This window comes from Caretta caretta, chromosome 7 (genome assembly GCF_965140235.1).
Source record: "Caretta caretta isolate rCarCar2 chromosome 7, rCarCar1.hap1, whole genome shotgun sequence".
NCBI lineage: Eukaryota > Metazoa > Chordata > Testudines > Cheloniidae > Caretta > Caretta caretta.
Window position 1 is genome coordinate 61,440,859 of NC_134212.1, and position 20,985 is coordinate 61,461,843.

The 20,985-nt window shown below is 46.9% G+C and overlaps 2 protein-coding genes and 1 long non-coding RNA gene across 6 annotated transcripts in view; 1 reads left to right on the forward strand and 2 right to left on the reverse strand.

Moving 5' to 3' along the window:
* Positions 1-3,810, reverse strand: part of LOC125640185 (erlin-1-like) — a 58,271-nt gene extending 54,461 nt beyond the window's left edge. Inside the window, 1 exon segment of the mRNA XM_048858429.2 lies at positions 3,673-3,810. The gene's annotated coding sequence lies outside the window, so the exon portion shown is untranslated.
* On the forward strand, positions 351-14,604 carry LOC125640187 (uncharacterized). Of its 3 annotated transcripts, none has more exons than XR_012669334.1 (6): positions 351-538; positions 1,961-2,131; positions 2,993-3,072; positions 6,634-7,771; positions 9,879-10,018; positions 10,942-14,604. It is a non-coding gene; the product is annotated as an uncharacterized LOC125640187 (long non-coding RNA). The 3 variants fall into 3 exon arrangements; XR_007357730.2 differs by having other exon boundaries at positions 2,007-2,131; XR_007357729.2 differs by lacking the exons at positions 351-538; positions 1,961-2,131; positions 2,993-3,072 and adding an exon at positions 4,296-4,430.
* Positions 14,605-15,241: 637 nt separating this feature from the next.
* CHUK (component of inhibitor of nuclear factor kappa B kinase complex) overlaps positions 15,242-20,985 on the reverse strand; it is an 80,431-nt gene continuing 74,687 nt past the window's right edge. For both annotated transcript variants that reach the window (XM_048858427.2, XM_075130746.1), the window contains exons 20-21: positions 18,421-18,520; positions 15,242-16,458 (exon numbers count right to left, since the gene is read on the reverse strand). In XM_048858427.2, coding sequence (XP_048714384.1) covers positions 16,432-16,458; positions 18,421-18,520 — 127 coding nt within the window. In that variant the 3' untranslated portion in view covers positions 15,242-16,431. The remainder of the gene's footprint in view (positions 16,459-18,420; positions 18,521-20,985) is intronic.

The following is a 20,985-nucleotide window of genomic DNA, read 5'->3' on the forward strand; positions in this document are numbered from 1 at the left end:
AAACCCTTTCCTCTCGGTTGGCTCAGGAACTGCTTCCTTCACACAGTACCACAACCCTACTAGCTCTCCAGCTAAAAATGGATAGCCAACACCCAAAATTTGCAATTAAACACTTCTAAACAGCTAAAAGAGGGTAAACACTCCCCCCACCCCCCACTTCTTAACCCAGCAAGTTTAAGATTGCACATTTTTCTTTAGGAACATAGCAATTTTCACACTGGAAAATTTACTTTGAACTTTACTCTCGGGGGAATTCTGCACCACTGCACAAGGCAGAATTATGCAGAAATTAATGTTGTGTGTGCAGAATTTCCTTCCCGCCCCCACAGAAATGGGCTGCAGAGATGTTGGCTGCCATCAGAGGCCACTGGACCCGGCAGAGCCCAGCTCACAAATAGAAGACAAGGCTGGGGAAAAGTGGAGTGAACTGGAGGGCTCCCAGCAGCTGCAGTTCCCAGCATGCCCTGAAGGAAGGAAACTCTGTGCAAGCCTGGGACCCAGTATCAGGCCGTTTCTCCTCTGGATCCCTGGGTAGGAGGTAGAGTGTCTGGTCTGGGGAAGGCCCTACAGCTGGGCTCGGAGGGGGAGGAGTGAGTGTCTAGGCTGGGGAATGCCCTATGGCTGGACTCTAGGTGGGAGGGGGTGAGTGTGCCTGGGCTGGGGAGGCACAGCTGGCCTCAGGGGAGGGGGGAGGGGAAGTGTGTGGGCTGGGGAGGGGGGGGGGAAGAAGGGGTGTGTGTTTCTGCAATGGGGGAGGCCCGCAGCTGGCCTCGGGAGGAGGGGGGGGGAGGAGAGAAGGGGAAGTATCTGGGCTGGTGGAGGGTGCATGGCTGGGCTCGGAGGGGGAAAGGGTGTGTGTGTCTGGGCTGGAGGGGGCCTGCAGCCAACCTCTAGGGGGGAGGGGATGTGAGTGTCTAGGCCACGGAGGGCCCTATGGCTGGGCTCTGGGGGGCCTGCAGCTGGTCCCTGGGGGGGGGAAGGGGGGCGGAGTGAGCCTGGCCCCCCAGCTGGGCTATGCAGGGGAGGGAGCAGAGAAACAGGAATTGGGTTGTCAGAGTGCAGGGGTGGGCAAATGTTTTGGCCTGAGGGCCACACTGGGGTATGGAAATTTTGCATGGCCGGTCATGAAATTCGGGGTAGGGGTGCAGGAGCGGGCAAGGGCTCCTGCTGGGGGTGTGGGCTCTGGGGTGGGGCCAGAAATGAGGAGTTCAGGGTGCAGGAGTGGGCTCCAGGCTGGAACCGAGGGGTTCGGAGAGCAAAAGGGGAACCAGGATAGGGCAGGCTATTGGGGCTCTGGCAGGGGGTGGAGGCTCTGGGATGGGGCTGGGGATGAGGGGCTTGGGGTACCAAGAGGGGGCTCTGGGCTGGGATCAAGGGGTTTGAAGGGGGATCAGGGCTGTGGCAGGGGACTGGGGCAGGCTCCCGGCGGCATGTCCCCCCTCTAGCTCCAAGGCGCGGCCAAGTGGCTCTGCGTGCTGCCCCGTCTGCAGGCACCACCCTTGCAGCTCCCACTGGCCGGGAACCACAGTCAACAGGAGCTGCAGGGGCAGCACCTGCGGATGGGGTGGTGTGCAGAGCCACCTGACCATGCCTCTGCGTACTACATAGGAGCCAGTGGGGAAATCATGCTGGCTGCTTCCTGGAAGCCTCACGGAGCGGGACAAGCCCCTGACCCTGCTCCCCAGCAGGAGCTGAGGGCCAGATTAAATGGTCTGACAGGCCAGATGTGGCCTGCAGGCCGTAGTCTGCCCAGCCGTCAGAGGGGTTTCTTTAACAACACAGACAAAAAATTCCCCCAGCAGTAGAGAGTTACAGACATACTTGATGACAGATACTTTGAAATAAATTACCAAAATAATTGAAACTGGTGTGATTATATAGTGTTATTTTGACAAATAAAATTTGCACAATTTTGAAGTTTTAAAATATTGCGTGCAGAATTTTTAATTTTTTGGTGCAGAATTCCCCCAGGAGTATGACTTGTACTCTGGTATCTTATCTCTAAGAGAAGCCAGTTCAGGTATTTCAGAGGAAGATGCAAGAACCCTTGGACTGGCTACTTATGGAAAGCATCTTGGAGGGGGAGTTCCTGCCTTAACCCAACAATGACTAGCTGGGGTATGCACAAAAGGTGAGAACTCACACACTAGGCTATCCCAAAACTTCCACATTTGGGAGTGAAATTTGTCATGTGTCACCTCTACCCAAACAGGATTTTAATAGTTAGAGAAAACGCCCTTGAGCTCCTGAGTTATGGGACTATTAAGACTTTTTCCCATTGTAATAAATATTTTAGACACAATCTGCCCTTCCCTCAAACAGGCACAGAAGTAGTTGAAACACAGCCTTGTTTACTTGGGGCGTGGGGGAGGACTTTGATCAGAAAGTACAGACTCAGCTCTTTGATGTCTTGCTTAGGCTGCTCCAGCCAAACAGCTGAAAGGTGGCAGGAACAGGCAAGAATAAACACACACAATTTCAATGAGGCCAGCAAGACTATGCACTTTTAAATAGTCATCTCACAGAACTGAAACTAAGTTTTTCAGCTTGTGGGTTTTAGCAGGGCAAGGAGATTAACTTTCCCTTTGGTGCCAACAGTTGCTCCAGGGTGCAGAACTATCTAGAAAAGTATTAAGGAGCCTTTCTCTAAGTTCCTCATCCATCCCAGGTGTCTAAACATCCTTCTCCTGGACTAAATTGGACACTTCCTAGAACAATCTGTGATAAATTAGTCCTTCCCGGACTGAGGGCTGCTGTTATGACTAGCTTGGTGCAAATCAGAAATGTGGTAGAGATTAAAGGGCTCCTAAGGGAATGGCTGAGAACCAAAAGCTTCCCGCTTCTGAGTGTTTAGGGTGTGAAGGGGAGAAGCTAGTCATCTATTTTTCCAGACTCTATGCTTTTCCTTTGTTTGAAAAAGTGACATTTCTCATGACAGATTGCAAAGAAGCAGGTGTAACTAATGCGCAGTCTTGTCTTCCTGTATCTGCAGATAAGACAGCATTAGAGCTTCTGCAGCTACTGCTCAGAATTTTGCCAATCAGCTACAGAATGAAGTTATCCAGTTTCTGGGTAAGTCTCCCTGAGGCTGCTCAGAACTGTAGGCAGCAGTGAAATTATTCACTGGGGAAGGGAGCCCAAAACCACAGCAGCTAAGGGACTGGGTAGAATGTGTCTGTGTTCATAAGAATCAGCCTAAAAAACCCACAGCTGACAAATGAGGCTATCAAGAAACTGGTGTAATGATTGCCTGTCTCAGCAAGCACCAATAGACAGCCATACTAGAACATGCCCCGCAGGACATTTCACCTTCAGCTTGTGGGAAATTAAAGAGCTCTTACTATTAACTTTTTCACATAACATCACACCACCAGACTCTTCAGCATGATTAAAAATGCCTCAGCCAGAATAAACTAAGATACAGCAGCAGCTCTCTAAGCACAGACCTCAGCAGCCAGGAGTCTGGATTGCTGCTTTAGTCACCCCACCTGCTGCAAATCAATCAGAGTCTGGGAGTTTCTCCACAAGACCTATTAAAACTCTGGAGAACGTCAAGCACTGCTACTGTACTTCTCAGCCAACAATGCAACGTGAACATTCATCCATTTACCTCACATCACCCAGCCTCTCCTGAAAACACGCACCATGTCCTGTAAGCAAGAACTGCTTTACCTGCTGTTTGGGTCTGTTCTACGTGAGCTCTTAGGACAGGTCTACGCTGGGATTAGACACCCGCGGCTGGCCCGTACCAGCCGACTCCGGCTCGTGGACCTCGGGCTAAGAGGCTGTTTTATTGCCGTGTCCATGTTCGCAGTGCCCCCCTGGGCCCGGACTCCAGCTCCTTGGCCCGAGTCAGCCGCGGGGATCTCAGTGCGGCGTTACGTACCCTCAGCACTAACGGTTGAGGCAGCAGCGCGTTACACCGCCCGCCCCACGCGGGCCCGCTCCGCCTCGGACTCGCTTTCTGAAGCGGGAGGAAACGGTCCTGCCGCTTTCAAGACCAGCCCAGCGGCAGGCTGCAGCCGAGCGGCCCTTCCCCAGCGCAGCAAGTCCCTCGTTCCTCCGGAGCCGTGTCCCCGGCCGCCCCCAACGCTCCCGCAGGCGCAGCCAGGGGCTCGCCAGAGGACCGCTGAGAACGCTCCGGGCCGCAGCCAGGAGCCCCGGGCCCCGCCCCAGAGCCCCGGCCGCCAGGCATGCTGTGCGGGGCTCCGCCCCCGCGGCCGCCCGGGTCCGTGTCGAGCCGTAGGGCCAGCGCGCTCCCCAGTCGAGGCGTGTGGTGTGAGGGGATCGCTGCCACCCCCCAGTACCTGCTCAGCGCCGCCCCTCACGAGCCACCGGACACATCGCTCCCACGCACGCGCGCCAAACAGCACCCGCTTCCACTTCCTTCCAGCCAATCACCGACCACAAGGGGCCAGTTCCCATGTACGGTAAGGTAGCGAGGACAAAATACCTGTCGTCACAGATCCGCGTAGTACTAGAATCCAACGCGGGGGCGGGCGGTGTCACAGTGCCGGTCGGGGCTCAGTGCTGGGGGCAAGGCAGTGCCACGCTACGGGGCGGGCTCAGTGCAGGACTGGGCCGTGTCGCACTGTGGGTAGCTGAGAGGTGGGGCTCAGTGCTGGGGCTGGGCCATGTCACACTCATTAGGGGCAACGTTCCGTGCGAGTGGGCAGGCTGGGTAGTGCCACATTAGGAGGAGGGTCAGGGCTAGGGGCATCACACTGTGAAGGTGATGCCCTGTGCTGGGTGGGCAGGACTGGGATGAGGATCAAAGCTGGAAGCAGAGGTGTCACATTGGGGGTGATGCTCAGTGCTGGGGTGGCATGGGGCAGCCTTACACAGGGATGAGAGTCAGGGCTGGGAGGGGTGAGGCTGGGCAGTGCCACACTAGGGGCAGCGCTCAGTACTAGGGTCTTGGCTGGGCAGCTGGGGGTGTTACAGAGCAATGTCATACTGTTGGACAATGTACTGTACTGCATAGGTGGGGCTGGTCAATCTCACTGCGATAAGGATAAATGCTGGGGGCAGAGGTGTCACAGTGGGGGTGATGCTCAGGGTTGGGGCTAGGGAGTGTCACAGTGTAGGGGTGATGCTCAGTAGCAGTGAGGGTCAATGCTAGGGGCAGGTCTGGGCAATGATACTGTGCCATTCTTCTGTAACATTAAAAGTGGTCTGACTCCTGAAAAGTCAATACTCTCCTACATTGTTGATCCCCATTGTTAATTTATGGAACAGAAGGGCTGCTCCTCTTACAACAGCTGTAGCCATCCGCTAAAGTTGGATTGGGGAAACTCCATGCAGTTTTGTCAGGATAGCTGTCAAGTGTTTTGTGCCACCCAGGCAGCACAAACGGGCCAGAGAAAAAGCTGAAAATGACCTAATATCTCCATTTCTTTACATAAAGGATAAAAATGTAAGAGACACTTAGGTTCCAAGCACCAATAGCATGATCTCCCACCTATGGCACAAACAAGCATTTAAAAGCCAGGCCACGACTGTCTCTGTTCTAAAATATACTAGATTCTGGCTTGAAGAATTGACCATCTAGAATTTAGACCTGAAGTTACAAATGGGGGGTGATGGTGACAGGAGGAAACAAAAACAAAGGAGAGGAAGGAAGGTGTGTTATGGATGAGGGTACATGTGGAAGGAAGGGAACAGGACAATGCACCCTAAAGAACAGAAGGTAACTCAGTTATGCAAGTGTGTAGGGCCAGTTATCTGCTACACAGGACTGTGACTGTTGGCAATATGCAGGACATAGTGAATAGATTTGCAGTAATAGACTACCCAAAGTGAAGTGGGGCCATACACAGCATGCATATTCCTCTTTTGGCAACAGGCCACCTTGCCACAAAGCAGATCAGCAAAAATGGCTACTTTTCTATGCTTATTCAAGCATTGGTGACTCATAAGTAACATTTCACAGATATCAACATGGGTTGGTCAGGGAAAGTGCATGACAGTCACTTCTTTAAGAACACAGCTGTTCAGAAAGCTGCAAGCAGGGTGAACCAGGATGTACAGCATTTGGATTTGCTGAATTATGGCTTAGGTTGTTTCCCTCTTTGTCCTGGTGGGACTCCAGAGACTTTTTTTTCCATGCTAGAAAAACAAGAGGGCAAGGTAATATCTTTTATCAGACTAACTTCTGTTTCTGAAAGAGAAACTTTTGAGCTTACTTAGAGTTCTTCACACGTGACCTGAAGAAAAGCTCAGTGGTAAGCTCAAAAGCTTGTCTCTTTTTCACCAACCAAAGTTGGTCCAATAAAAGATACTACCTCACCTACCTTGTTTCTCTAGTATCCTAGGACCAACACAGCTACAACAAACACTGCAAAATGACAATGGAATATATCACATTTTTCCATGCTTTTGGTCATATCAGTCCTTTTTTTCCATGGTCCAGTACAGCATCTCTCAGAACATGTGCTCCCTAGTTTTCTTCTCTCTCGATCAGGGTCAGGAGTTCTGCAGGTGTAAAGGGAGCATTGTTCGAAGCTGCTTTATAAAAGCAGTACAGCTGTACCACTGAATTTACAGTCACAGGGGAAAGGGAAAGATAAGTTTCAAAGCTGCCTTTCCCATTTGCATAAATACTTTAATGACAAAAGCTTATTCATGTTTCAGCTTTGGAACAGCTCAGCCCTGCACCACTCTCCGTTCCCCACCAGGGACAAGGGGGATAAGGATTTTCTTTTGCATGAAGCTATAAAATGTTGGTTCCTGTTTCATGGGTATGAGTATAAGACAATAGCACGGAATATTAGAACTATTTTCCACAGACGGTGGTGGTTTTAGCTGCTCTCACACAAGGATCACAAAGGCACAGAGAACACAGCTGCTACTGGCATCCTGAGCCTGGAACGTCGCTAGCCAGTTTACTGCAATGGTATCAGCCGAACTCATGACAAAGCGGTGTGGGAAAGTGTTCGCCTGTGGAGGAAGAAATAAGGCAACCTGGGAACCTTTAGGAGAGGATTGCAGAGCATCTCCCTGAAAGTTTCGAGATCTCTCAGGAGGACAAAAAGGAAATCTCTATGCAATACAAACAAAATGCTCTGCATGCCACCACCACCCCGCCCAACCTAATGGGAATGAAAAGAAGATACCAAGTCGGTCTATCTGTCTCTTGTACCACTACTCTTCTAGTATGAATAAAACAATGAAAGTCAATATCTTTGTCTTGCAAGCCTGGAATGGTTCGGGTGCATCTTAAATTTGAGCAATGTAATGAAAAGTGCATGCACACGCTTACCTGAGTTCCCTTCCCCTTCATCAGGCTCATCTGCAATCACCTGGCATGACTGGCTACACTGACGTCTCAAATTGGCTCGTGGTTTGGTAGGAGTCCCCCGCCCCATTTCCCACCTCCTCTTCCCCATTCATGGCAGGGGTCTCTGGCTTAGGCTCCTCAGAGGTATTCATGGTGGTGTGCTGGTGCGGTCTGCAGCAAGTATGACATGAAGTGGCAGGTCTGTAGCACAGCACCAAATCTATTGCACTCCTTAACTTTGTGGCATCCCTGGCAAAGTGCACACAGCACTGCTGCTGATCCCTGTTATACCCCTTTGCCTGCATCCCCTGAACAATTTGTTTGCACATTGCTATAGCTCTTCTGCAGCTGTGCTTGCTAAGTCTCTTCTCTCAGGCTCAGGAGATCCAATATTTCTGCCTACTCCAGCCAGGAGCATGTCTAGTGCTTGGAACCAGCCTGGATGGTCAGGCAGTTGCACACAATGGAGAGCTGCTAGATGTGCTTACCAAGGTGGGTATTCAGGGAAAGGCATTTCAAAATCATGCTGCATGCAGGAAGTTTTAAAAAGGGGGAGGAGTGGTTTCAAGTCTCTATGACTACTGGATAGTGGAGTTTACAATTGTGACTAGAGTGGTCACTGTGACAGGGAATGGGGCATTGTGGAACAGCTGCTGGAGGCCTATTAGGGTCAACACAAGTCATGCAGTGTCTGCATTCACACTGTGTCAACCTCAGTAGGTTGACCACAGTTCTATGCCGTTTGGGGAGATGGTTTTACTGCACTGCTGTAACAGGGCGATTATGTCAGCTGCAGACAAATTGAATGTGAACGTGCACACATAGGTCAGTGCAAGGCGATTTATGTTAATCTATCTATACCGTAGACAGGGAGTAGTGTTATGATGGTGGCAGAAAAACTCTCTGTTGGCATATGCTGTGCCTTCACTAGAAGGCTCTGCCAATATAGTTGTATCAGCAGGGCCTGTGTAGTGTAGACTAGCCTCTATTAATTTACACAAACAGATTGACAACCAGCATGGTACAAAATATTTTACTGTTAATTGTCAAGGGTATTAACAATATTTCCGACATAACATATTTTGTAAGAAAATTTAGATATAAAAATCAAGACTACAAAGGGAGGTTACTTACCTAGTCCGTAACTAGAATTCTTTGAGATGTATTCTCTATATGTTCTCCACATGCCAGATATTGGAACACTTTAGCCAGCAGTGTCCATTGGTCACACCCGCTCCCTGCACAGCCTCAAGCCTGTCTCCTCTCACCCCCAAGGGCATAAAAGGGGAAAGTGTGACCAACTGATCCTCAGCTCTTTCACCACTACCCAGTCCAAGATATTAGGTCTGGCAGTAGTGGGGAAAAGGAGGGTGGGTTGTAGAACACATGTAGAAAACATCTTGAAAACTCCAGTTACTGAACAGGTAAGTAACTTCCCTTTCTTCTTTGTATGCTTGCCTATATATGATCCACATCCGGTGGTTCACAAGGAGTACACCACACAGACAGAGGGTACTACTGCGAGTCTAATTAAATACGGATTTTAATAGAGCCCCGCCCAGGTGAGCACCTGCATGCAACATCGCCACAATAATGTTTTGTGAACGTACATTACTCCAGGTAGCATCCCTACAATTATCAACTGTAGGAATACCTCTAAATGAGCCTGCCTGGGCCCCGGCTGAATGTGCCCTAATGTTCCCAGGTAGCTGTAAACTGGCCATCTCATAAAATAACTTTATACAACCTGACATCCATCTAGAAATCCTCTGGGTTGAAATTGCCTGAACCTTAGATCTTTCAGCAACAGAAGCAAAGAGCAGAGGGGATGACCTAAATTCATAGATTCCAAGGCCAGAAGGGACCATTGTGGTCATCTAGTTGGACTGCCTGTCTAACACAGGCCAGAGAACTTCCTCCAAAATAATTCTGGGAGCAGATCTTTTAGAAAAATATCCAATCTTGATTTAAAAATTGTCAATGATGGAGAATATACCATGCCAGCGATAAATTGTTCCAATTGTTAATTTCTCTCACTGTTAAAAATTTACGCCTTATTTCCAGCCTAAGTTTAACTAGCTTACAGCCATTGGGTCACATTACACTTCTCACTGCTAGACTGGAGAGCCCATTTTTAAATGTTCCCCATGTAGATATTAACTTACTGTGATCAAGTCACCTCTTAACCTTTTGTTTGTTAAGCAAAGTAGATTGAGCTACTTGAGTATGGCTATCAGGCACATTTTCTAATCCTTTAATAATTCTCATGGCTCTTCTCTGAACCCTCTCCAATTTATTAATATCCTTCTTGAACTGTGAACACCTGAAGTGGAGACAGTTTTTCTGCAGCAGTCGCACCAGTGCTAAATACACAGGTAAAATAACCTCTCTATTCCTACTGGAGAAGATTTTTTCCTAGTGAAATAAATGGACAAGGCACATATGATATCTAATATGTGTAGTTCAGCTTCACCCTTGGTTGAGTGTGGTTTCAGAAAGAACACAGGTAAACAGACAGATTTATTTTTTAAATGAAAAATCAGTCAGCACTTTAGAAAATAATTTAGGGTGCAGTCTGAGAATAACCTTGTCTTTGCAGAAAATCATATATGGCAGAAGATGCTTACAACTCACTCACCTTACGTGCTGATGTAATAGCCACAAGGAAAGCTGTATTTGTCCATGAAGACAACTGGGAACAAGAAACCCAGTGGTTTGAAAGGATGATCCATGAGTCCAGTAAGTAGTAGTGTTCGTGGACTGCCAGTGTAAGAATCTCCCTTGTAAAGACCAGGTCCAATAGAAAGGGAGAACCTGGGTCCAGAACAACAAAGAGATCCCCTGGAGTGAAGCTGTCACGAGGGGATTGAAGAGTCTTCTCTCTTGGGAGCTGGTGTTACCTTATGCGCTCACATTGGTACCAGTGGTACATGGGGTTCTTGAACGTCCTTTGCCAGTACCGATGGTTATCCGAGCCTTGGCTCATGCCTCTCTTTGCTTGGTATCAACAGTGCCAACATGCAGGTACTTATACTATTTGGATCCAGTGGGATGGTATCATAACTCGTACGTGCTCTTAAACCTCTTGGAACCAGGCACAAAGAGTCACTCATTCGTGAAGGTGCTGGGGAAGCAGCCCTCACCTTAGGAGGTTGTTCTGGAGGGGGATCTCTCTTTAGGCTTTTGAGAGGCTTTCTACCCTCATGGTGAGCTTGGGAAAAGGATTCCTTATCTTTGCTCGCCCCTGTCTCAGAGACAATGGAGCTGGGTGGTATGTTCCTCAATGCTTCTGGGCCAGGCAGACCCCCCACCCGCCCATGTACATTGGCATATTAGGCTGGGGCCTCACAGCACGTTCCATGAGATGTTTCCTACGTCTGAATTCCTGAGCTTACAGGGCTCAACTGGGAATGGAATGGCAGATACTCCACTTAGCAGAGATATGAGCTTCTCCAAAGAAGTATGGGCACCTCTAATGGTCATTGCTGACCACGAAGGATCGGGGGCAGGAGATGCTGTTCTTGAAGCCTGGAATCCTGGGCATAATCTGAATCCTTTACCAGAATGGCAGCAGCCCCAGACAGGGGAGTCCCCAAAATCTATCTAACTAAACTAACTCTAAACTGCTATTAACAAAATTTTATTTTTTACAATACTTACAGAAATGAAGTCGAATGATCAGCTTCATGGACACTGGAGGGTTTTGTCTCACACCACACAGCAGTAGAAAGGAAATGGAGAGGTGGACGGTCCACACCATCCCTTATACCGTTCATCTGGGGCACAAGGAGTGGAAAAGTACAGACGTGGACCAATGGACACTTCTTGCAACAATCTTTCAGTCTCAAGAGCATGGAGCCCGTGTACGCACAGAGACAACAGCACTCAAAGAATTTGATGCTGTATCAGCAGCACCAGTTGCAACTTGTACAGAGGTCTTAGCCATTAACTGACTTGAGATGAGAGATTTCAAGTCCTTTCTAAAGTACATGGACATTTATCCAGAAACTCCTCAGTCTTATCCCATGAAAATAGTCATAGTGAGAAAGAAGAGCCGGATAATTTGCTAAGCAAAGTTGTACGCTCGAGGACAAATGACTTTTTATGCCCAGGAGATCCAACTTTTTTGGTTCTTTATTCTTAGGGATACTTTTAAAGGGTGTTGATAGGTCCAGAGACCCTAGTTCATTGGTTCCCAAACGGGTTCGCAGAACGTTACAGGGGATTCACCAGAAAAATTTCACTAACGGCGGCCAGAGGACCCTGAGCATTGGAGACAGCAGGTAGGACCCGGTTGCAGGGCAGACAGCCCGAGCCCCAGGGAGAGTGGGGCCGGGCCATTGGGGTTGGCAGCCTGAGCCCTGACCCCATCAGCAGGGGAGTCACCAGTCCGAACCCCAGCACTCCATGTGGGGCTGGCAGCCCAAGCCCCAGGGAGAGTGGGGCTGGGCAGTTGGGGGCAGCAGTCCGAGCCCCGGCAGTCAGCGGGACCTGCAACCTGAGCTCAGTTGACTGGGGCAGTCAACGGGGTCCAGCAGCTGGAGCCCCACAGAGTGCGGAGCCGGCAGCCCAGACCCCGGTGCAGGGCCAGTAGCCGGAGCCCTGTGGTGGGCAGGGCGGTAGCTGAGACCCCAGGCGCACAGGTGGCAGCTCAGACCTCTGGCTTGTCATCAAGGGCAGAGTGAGCAGGGGCCACGCTGTACGTGGGGGGTGGTCCAAGCTAATTTGTCCCTCGCAGGGCACCCTCGTAGGGATGGACCTCATGCCAGAAGAAAAGCTGTTTGCAAGCCAAACCAGCTGGAAGCACATTGTAGCCAGTGTAGCAGTGTTAAGGTGCCTCAGTAATTGTCATTCTCTCTGGAGTGCTGTTTTGCTTCAGTGAGACTTCAGTGAATCTTCTCATTTCTTAGTTTGTTGGTTGTTAGCAGTCTCTCTGTTTTATTTTTATTAGAACTTTTGTACACAAGTTCAATGGATAAGTGGCTGAAAGGGGAAAGCGTAAAGATGCAAGAATCAGCTAGTGTTTCCTCAAGTCCACACTATGGAAATTAAGTCTAATGATCATGATGGTCCTAGAAAGTCACTTACAAAAAAAAGAAAATATGACGACGATTATATAAAATATGGTTTTACATGCATTGGTGATCAAGAACGTCCAAAACCACTGTGTGTGATTTGTGGTGATGTTCTAGTAAACAGCAGCCTCAAACCTTCTCTACTTCGGTGCCATTTAGAAACTAGGCATCCTGCACAACTCAACACGCCTGTTGATTTTTTCAAGCGAAAATTAGCTGAAAGGAAAAGTGACATTAACAGTTTTATATCCAAAGCAAGTACTGATAATGAAAATTCACTTGAAGCGTCATACCACGTGAGCTACCAATTAGCAAAAGCATCAGAAGCCCATACCATAGCAGAGAGCTTGATTGGTTCATGTATAAAAGACGTAATTCATTGCATGCTCAGAGAAAAGGCTGCGAAAAGGATTGACATGATACCTTTGTCCAATATTACGTTGTCAGGAAGAATTAATTACATGTCAAATAATGTAGAGACCACAATTGTAGACAGAGTGAAAAATAGTCCATATTATGCTATATAGTTGGATGAATCAACTGATGTAGCTAATCTAGCTATTTTGCTACTGTTTGTACGTTACGTGAATGAAGGTATGGTTGAAGACGACTTGTTGTTTTGCTGACCATTGGAAGAATGTACAACTGGAGAAGATATCGCCAATCTGACTAATGCATATTTTCAAGAAAAGGAAATAGATTGGTCTCGTTGCATAGGCATTTGCACTGATGGGGCCACATTAATGACGGGAAAGTATACTGGATTTGTAGCTCGAACAAAAAAGGCTTCATCAAAAGACTCTTGGACTCATTGCAGCATCCATAGACAAGCCCTCGCAACAAAACGCATGCCTGAGGGACTGAAGGAAGTGCTGGACAATGCAGTGAAAATGGTGAATTTCATAAAATCACGGCCAAAAAATTCCAGAATATTTCACGTACTTTGTGAAGAAATGGGTAGTATACACAATTGTCTGTTGACCAATACTGAAGTTAGATGGCTGTCACGGGGCAAAATCCTTGTGCGCTTGTTTGAGCTTAGAACAGAAATCCTAGGTTTTTTTTCAACAGCCACCCTTTCTACCTTGTCAGCTGTATGGAAAATAATGCCTGGCTCCATAGCATAGCTTATTTAGCAGATATTTTGTCAAGAATTAATTACCTAAATTTATCTCTTCAAGGCCTCAATATAACAATTTTCAATGTGCAAGAGCGAGTTGAATCCATGACAAAGAAGTTGCAGTTCTGGGAAAGTTGTTTGGAAAACAATCAAACTGAGTGTTTCAGTAATCTTCATGGCTTCCTGGCAGAACATAAACTTCAGTTGGATCAGTGCACTAAAACCAATGTAATTGCACACCTAAAAGGACTTTGCACAACTTTCAGGGAATACTTTCCAGCTATGTCAGATGATCATTACTGGATTCGCAAGCCCATTTGATTATACCACTTTCTCAACACAGATATTGAACACTAAGGAAAAAGATAAATTGATTGAGATCTCCTGTGATTATGAACTGAAAAGGAGTTTCAGAAATTTGTCATTGATCAACTTTTGGCTGAGTTTAAGAAACAAATATCCCCTTCTGGCAGAAAAAACTGCTGCAGTTTTGTTACCATTTTCAACAACATACTTATGCGAGAAAGCGTTTTCCTCGTATGCACATCTGAAAACCAAATACAGAAACAGACTTGATGCTGAACCAGACCTGAGACTTTATCTTTCTCCAGTGGTTCCAGACTTCCAAGAGATATGCAGGAAAAGCAAGCGCAGCCATCACACTGAGGAAATTTAAACTTAAAACCCTGGAAATATTCATTTTTAGGAGGGGGTTCACGAGATTTCACAATTTAGTGAAAGGGGTTCACAGGCTGTTAAAGTTTGGGAACCATTGAGATAAAGTAATGTGTAAGTGGACAAAATGGAACATTGCCAGCTGGTTCTGTCTCACAGCCAGAAGTGGTGAAAGGAACTCAGGGTCCTTTGGTCACGCCTTCCCCTTGTAGATGGCGTGACCATCTCCTTAAGAGAAGAGAGGCTTGAGGCTACACTGGGAACTGATGAAATCAATGGACACTGCTGGCAAAAATGTTCTGATCTCTGGATCAGGGATCTTCAATCTCCCGCATGAAGAGGTATAGACACAGAAGACATTTAGACAAGTGCTCGAATATATTTTAATCCCAATGATCAGAACTCAGTTTGCTGTTTTGGGATGAAATATAATAAATTGGTTAGTCTCTAAGGTGCCACAAGTACTCCTTTTTTTTTTTGTACTTCGTTTACTAGTGAGCTCAATTCTCTATTGCCTTGTATCCTTGGTCACTCATACTGGTGCAAAGTGCATGTAAAATGTACACCCACTTTGCACAGATGTAAATGACTGCACAAGGAGGCAAGGGAATGGAGGCCCACTTAGTGTATTGCTGGTTATTTTGTGGATGATGTGAAATTTACAATTTCCTTCGCTTTTTATTTCTTGCTATTCAGAATTTGGATTTGGTAAGTGATGTGAACTTGTTACTTCATAGCTACCTGGTTTTGAAATGTTTTGGTTTTAGAGTAATTCAGCCTTATATGGAGAGAGACAAGCATGGATCAAGATTTTCAAAAGCAGCTTATGCTTTGAGTGCTCAACTTAAGACATCTTAAAAGGGCGTAATTTTCAGAAAGTGCTGAGCACCTGCCCTCTATTAAAGAGGTTGGGTTGCACACCCAAAATCACTAGCCATTTTTGAAAATCTTGCCCATAAACTGAAGTCCAGGTAGCCTGTTACCTTTCCGCTCCTGTGTCCTGCCCAAACAGAACATTGGCAAGTCAAACCATTTGAGGGTATCATCTTTAAAATGACGCAAATCTGGAACATAATAAGAATCACGAAGAGGTTCTACATAATATAATATTTATCACAAATGAACAAATAGAAGTCTTAAATATTTTAAAGTAGCCAGTGGATATAAAATTCCGTCTGTTTGGAATTGGAGAGTATTTCCTGATCAGTAAGAAACACCTGTCAAAACTGCTTCTCGGTAGATAAGAGTGCACATCGGGGTGGAAAGCCATGGCTGTAGTGTTTTTCTTTCATCCATCAGAAATTGCATTCCGCAGACCAGGGCTCAGATGGTTGGGATTTAGTGGGGGTTGGGGTGCAAGATAACGTAAGTAATACATCATTTTGCATGTGAGATGCCTGCCCCAGGAGAAAAGGGTGCAGTAGCCCAGCACCCCAGCAGGACACTGCAGATACTGCTGTAGCCTGTACTGTGCATCTTGTCCACTTAAGGCAGATATCTGTCTGCACCTAGAAGGCACTCCCTGCCTTCTCCCTACTCAGAGGAAATAAGGAGAACACCTCCCTGGTACCTGCCCCCTCTGCTTTCCCCTAGAGCTCACAGCAGCTCTAGCACCAAACAAATTAACGCCAAATGCTGAGGCAGAGGACATCCCGCCAGGAGAGGTTCTCCATAGACAGAACATTTCGAACAGTGCTCTAATCTCAGCTCATCTGTCAGAGCAACAGCTGCCTCCCTTAGCAGTGCCTATCAGGCACAGACTGCATGGACGGGTCATACTGCCAGAAAGACTGGCCATTGCAAACATTTTCAAACCAAACCCAGGTGCCTAAAAAGCTTCTAAATATAAAGGGTGTCATTTTCAAATGTGCTGAGCATCTGCAGTGCCCAGGGATGTAGTGGGAGCCAGGATCACTCAGCATCTCTGAAAATCAGGCTACTTCTTTAGGTAGCTTAATATGGATTTAAAAGCCCTGAAATGAGGCAGCAGGTTGGAAAACATTTGCCTCTAGCAGCAAAACATACAAGGTAGGGTCTCTGTTGCTGCCCATGTACTTTATAATCAAGTCCGCTAACATCTACAAAACACAAAATGCCTCTTGCAGAACTAACTGTCATCCGGATGCAGTGGGAGAGAAGATTATTCAGTCCTGAATCAGCAGAGTGTGGAATCAACAGCACAACGTTGATACTGGGCTGTTTCATCTCATCGCAGACTGTCAGCCAACCTTGAGCACATGGACATATTGGGGATGGCAACAATGCCCGCTTGACTTCCTTAATTATTTCAGCCAACTCCAATCAAAACTCTAGAAAAGAAGCAAAAGAGCAACTAGAGTTCAGTCAGCTTATCAATTTTCAAATCAATGACCACCTGCCTGGGAGCTGCATTGTCCAAAACCACTCACTGATGGCAGTCTTGGAATTATAAGGAGAGACTGAAGTGGGTAGTGTTTTAACTATCCAAGACCCGCTGGTAAAAACCACAGCAAATCGAGGTATTTCAAAGACTTCTGACATTTCACAAACAGCAACTACTTTCCGGATCAAGAGCCTGAAAAGAAGTCACCCTGAATCTATTCTCAGCATTGGGGAGGAACTGATGAGAAACCAGAAATGAAGAATTTGTGTGGCCAGGGACTGTGAGCTACTGAAACTCAGTATACTGGCAGACAGTTAACCTTTGACCTCTAGGCTACTGGTTTCATCTGACACAGATCAGCAGGGACCAGAAGTCCTTACTGTCTGAAGGCTATTGGGTAACCACAGGAGATGAGTTAATGGTGTCAGCTCAGTCCCTACTATCACAAACCCACCACATTAGCTGGCACTAACTGGACCTTGGTGGTGGTCTCAGCAGCAATACTTGATAAAGTGTCAGAGCTACTGATAAGCAGTTGGTTTGTAAATTAGCAGAAAATAAGGTGAGAAGTAGTAAGCAACAAAGGGTCATCAAAACCAGACATTAAACCCTAAAGGCTAGATTCTGTGCTGTGCCCCTGAAAGGTGCAGCCCAGAAGAGGAGGCCAAGGAGGCTTTAGATAACATTTCATCCTCCAGATTCTGGGCAACTGGGCTCTGCCCTGGGAGCTGCTCTAACTTACAGTAACCTCCCCAGGGCTGCCTATCGCTGTTCAAGAATCCGGTGCTCACTTTGGCTACTCTACCTCCCTACCCCATCCTACTCTAGGGTTTGTGGGGTCCACAAAGGACAGATTATGCTGGCCATATGTTGTTCCCGTGTTGGGAAAATTCTTTACTGTTCTCTTACACAACTGCCACAAAGGTTATAGGGGTCAGAGCAGTGATCCCCTTAACATGTTCTCAAGTGGCTGGTGAGGAGTGGAAGCATGTTGTATATGTAGGTTTTAGCATGGCTTCATAGGAAATCATTCTCAGGGAAACGTGTATTGAAGGGAACATCTAACATTCCAGCTAGGGAGTAGCTTAATGTCACAGTTGGAGGAGAAGTGAAATCTTAATCCCAAGGTCACAGCAGGGATATTTAGATAAATGTAACTGCATAAGGAGCTTGCAACAGAACAAGCTGCCAGGAAAGAGTGTGGCATCTGACACAGATCATCATCATTAGTTTGGACACCATACTGAGTGCTCATGGGAACAGCTTCATTTCATCCATTAGAGATGGGCTGAAACAGGTGAGGATCCTTGCCTGCTCAAGGGGAAGGATAGGAGGAGAAGAACTAGCTGGCCCATAGTTTCTGCCTAGCCCAATGACTTATGAATTCCAGTTTCTCATTATTTAGAGAAAGGTGAAATATCCTTCTGCTCAGACACTAGGTCCCAGATTGACATCATACTTGTCCACTCACACCACTTGTTCCTCCTATTCCCTACTCACTCTGAACCTTAAGCCCATTCCTACTGCCCCTTCTGCTCTTGTCAAGTCAAAGGGTGGACATGGCTCAGGAACAGGAGAAAAGGTTTACTGCAGGCAGTTCTTTCTACTCTATAACAAGATCTTGAGAGATAATGCTCCCACCACCGTCCCCTGCTTGCCACATCCCTGCTTGAATAGCTTGCCTATTTCCAGAGCCAGGAATAGGATTCCTTAGCTGATGCTTTTGTCAGTGCACCTGCTATCCTTTGTGAGCAACTCACCAGGACACTGCACATATACACTTGACAGCAGTAGCCTGACTTGTCACAAAGGACCAGAGATATATTTTAAGATACGCTCAGTAAGCAAAAGCTTCCAAGCCAATGACAGCTTTGAAAATCAAGCCTTTGAATCATAGAAACAGACTTACCATCATGCTGCTGTTCTGCTCCTGTTTTGCCTCTTGAATGATAGTGCTAAAGCGGTCCAGATAGTTCAGATTCTCTTCTATCACACGGGCAAAAACTTCCCTATAAAAAAGGCATAAGGGGGCAGATTTAAACTGTGACTGACCCACTCCTCCGGAAGGAGGACAGGGAGAGGAGGAGATAAATTTACAGCAGTTTATCTGCAATTCAAAAAGTTACTCTGCAACTGTATTTGGCATGCCACTCTGCTGATGCCAAGGGATTGACAGAGGGCTTCCAGCCACCATCCACAGGGCAAAGATTAAGTTAGGAATGATTCACTGCACAATAATATCCTGCACTTCACTCAGGACAGAGCAGAGTTCCAAAGAGGTGCCATAATACTGGAGACCTCAAAGATGAATAGAAATATCATGAATTACCTGGGATCTAATCTGAAGCAGCCAATTTCTAAAATTCTGAGTAACCAAGTATGACCTTAAGAGCCCCTTGATGGCAAATGGCAAAAGACTCACTGTTCTGTAAATACAACGGTTACCAGGCCTGCCAAACTCACTGCATCTGAACGCTGCTGTCATAATATTTATCCAAAAAGCATCTTGTAAGAACTGGTGACCCTCTGGTCATTAATACTGCATGATGTAGAAATGGTTACTTACTGTAAGTGTGGTTCTTCAAGATGTGATGCAGACGTGTATTCCAGGTAGACACATTCACCCTGCAGGCCAGAGACTTTTGCCTATCAGTACTCTTAGGGGGGTGGCACTCATGTCTGTAGCCCCTCTCCTGACTATATGAGGCCGCACCACCGCAACCCCTCTCAGTTCTTTCGCACTGAACACCCAGGGGAAGACACTGATGCAGAGGAATAGAGGGTGAGTTGTGGAATACACGTCTGCATCACATCTCAAAGAACCACAGTTACTATAAGTAACTGTTTCTTCTTCGAGTAGATGCAGATGAATATATTCCACCAGGTAGGTGATTCACAAGCAACAACGCTCAGTTCCTTTGCACCAAACGTCCAGAGGAAGACTCTGATGCAGAGGGGACAGAGGGTCCATTGTGGAATACACATCTGTCTAACCTTTTATCTGACCAGGACTGAACAGTTTCATGCTTGCCTCGCCTGTTCATATCGTATCCGGATTGCATGAAGGGACAAAATTTCTGTGCGGACCATCTCTAGGTGATAACGTCTTGTACAAAGACATGAGCGCTACCAGTGTAAGAGTACTGCTAGGCAAAAGTCTCCGGCATGTGGGGTGCACACATGCCCCCTAGAATACATGTCTGCATCACATGTCGAAGAACCGCAGTCTAACGTATGGAGGTGTTACTCCTCCAGGGAACGATGCAGCTTAGGGAAAAATACAGGCAAATACACAGCCTGTGCAAATGAAACAGAATCTGCCTTGGATAAGAAGTTTGGGTGTGGTTGGAACATTACCTTGTCCTTGGAGAACTGCATGTAAGGAGGCCCCACCATCAGGGCCTGCAACTCACCCACCCTCCTGACAGGTAATGGCTATCATGAATGCAGTTTTCTGAGACAGAGGTGGCAGTGGACAGGATGCAAGAGAGTCGAATGGAGGCCCCAATAGAGCTGTTAAAACTTCCTATGATCTAATACTGTTCAGAAAGGTACTGAGCAGTACAAGATGCGCATCTCTGTGGGAATAAGGCTGGGACTAGAGAGCTTGCGGGTGTTGCCCTGTATGTAATTCATGAGTGATTGGTCAGAGTGCTCATTATTTAGCTGGGAGTGAATCTGCATGCTGAAGGCTGCGTGAACAGGCAAGAATTGGCTGTTCTGATAGCAACACAGTGTAAAAGGCACCCCAGGCTAGAGAGTTATGGGTACAAAGCTGTTCAACTGTCCAGATTGTACCCTGGGTAATGTTACAGTCTGATGCAGGCCTCGCTGATTTCTCTAACCAATAGTTTTCAGACAGTTTTCTCTGGATCTAGCAGCTCTTCCGATAAGGACTTGCAATCCTTAAACGTTTCCTAACATCTCACTCACCCAGGCAGTAGACATAATTGGGAAACATCAAGAAGTGCTGCACAGGTTTGTGGGATTTTTAAAAAATGGTATGAAAATTATGGACTATGGATGGCATTACTGAATGGAGAAAGTTGCATGCTGGGACCATGGCCCCCAGCTCCCAGAGATCTCTGGGCAAGTTGTTTCTATCCGACAACACATTGCAAAAATTTCCCAAAAGGCATTGTGCCAGACAGTGGGATACTTACCTGTGGCGCACTGCACTTTGCATCGACACAGGCACTGCTGGTGACTACACGCAGTTCTGACGCAGCTGTACACCCATGTAACTTGAATCAATCATAATTCGTAGTGTAGACATAGCCTTGGAGTGAGCATTATTAACATGCATAACAGCCTCACATAAACATTTAAAACCTCAAAAATTTTAAACAGACACAAGGAGGTCTCCCTACTTGGAAAAAAACAAACCAAATAAAAAAAAATACTATTAAATTAAAACCCATCAACTACTACAATACACCCTAACTAAACTATTTATAGATAAACTAATGTGTGA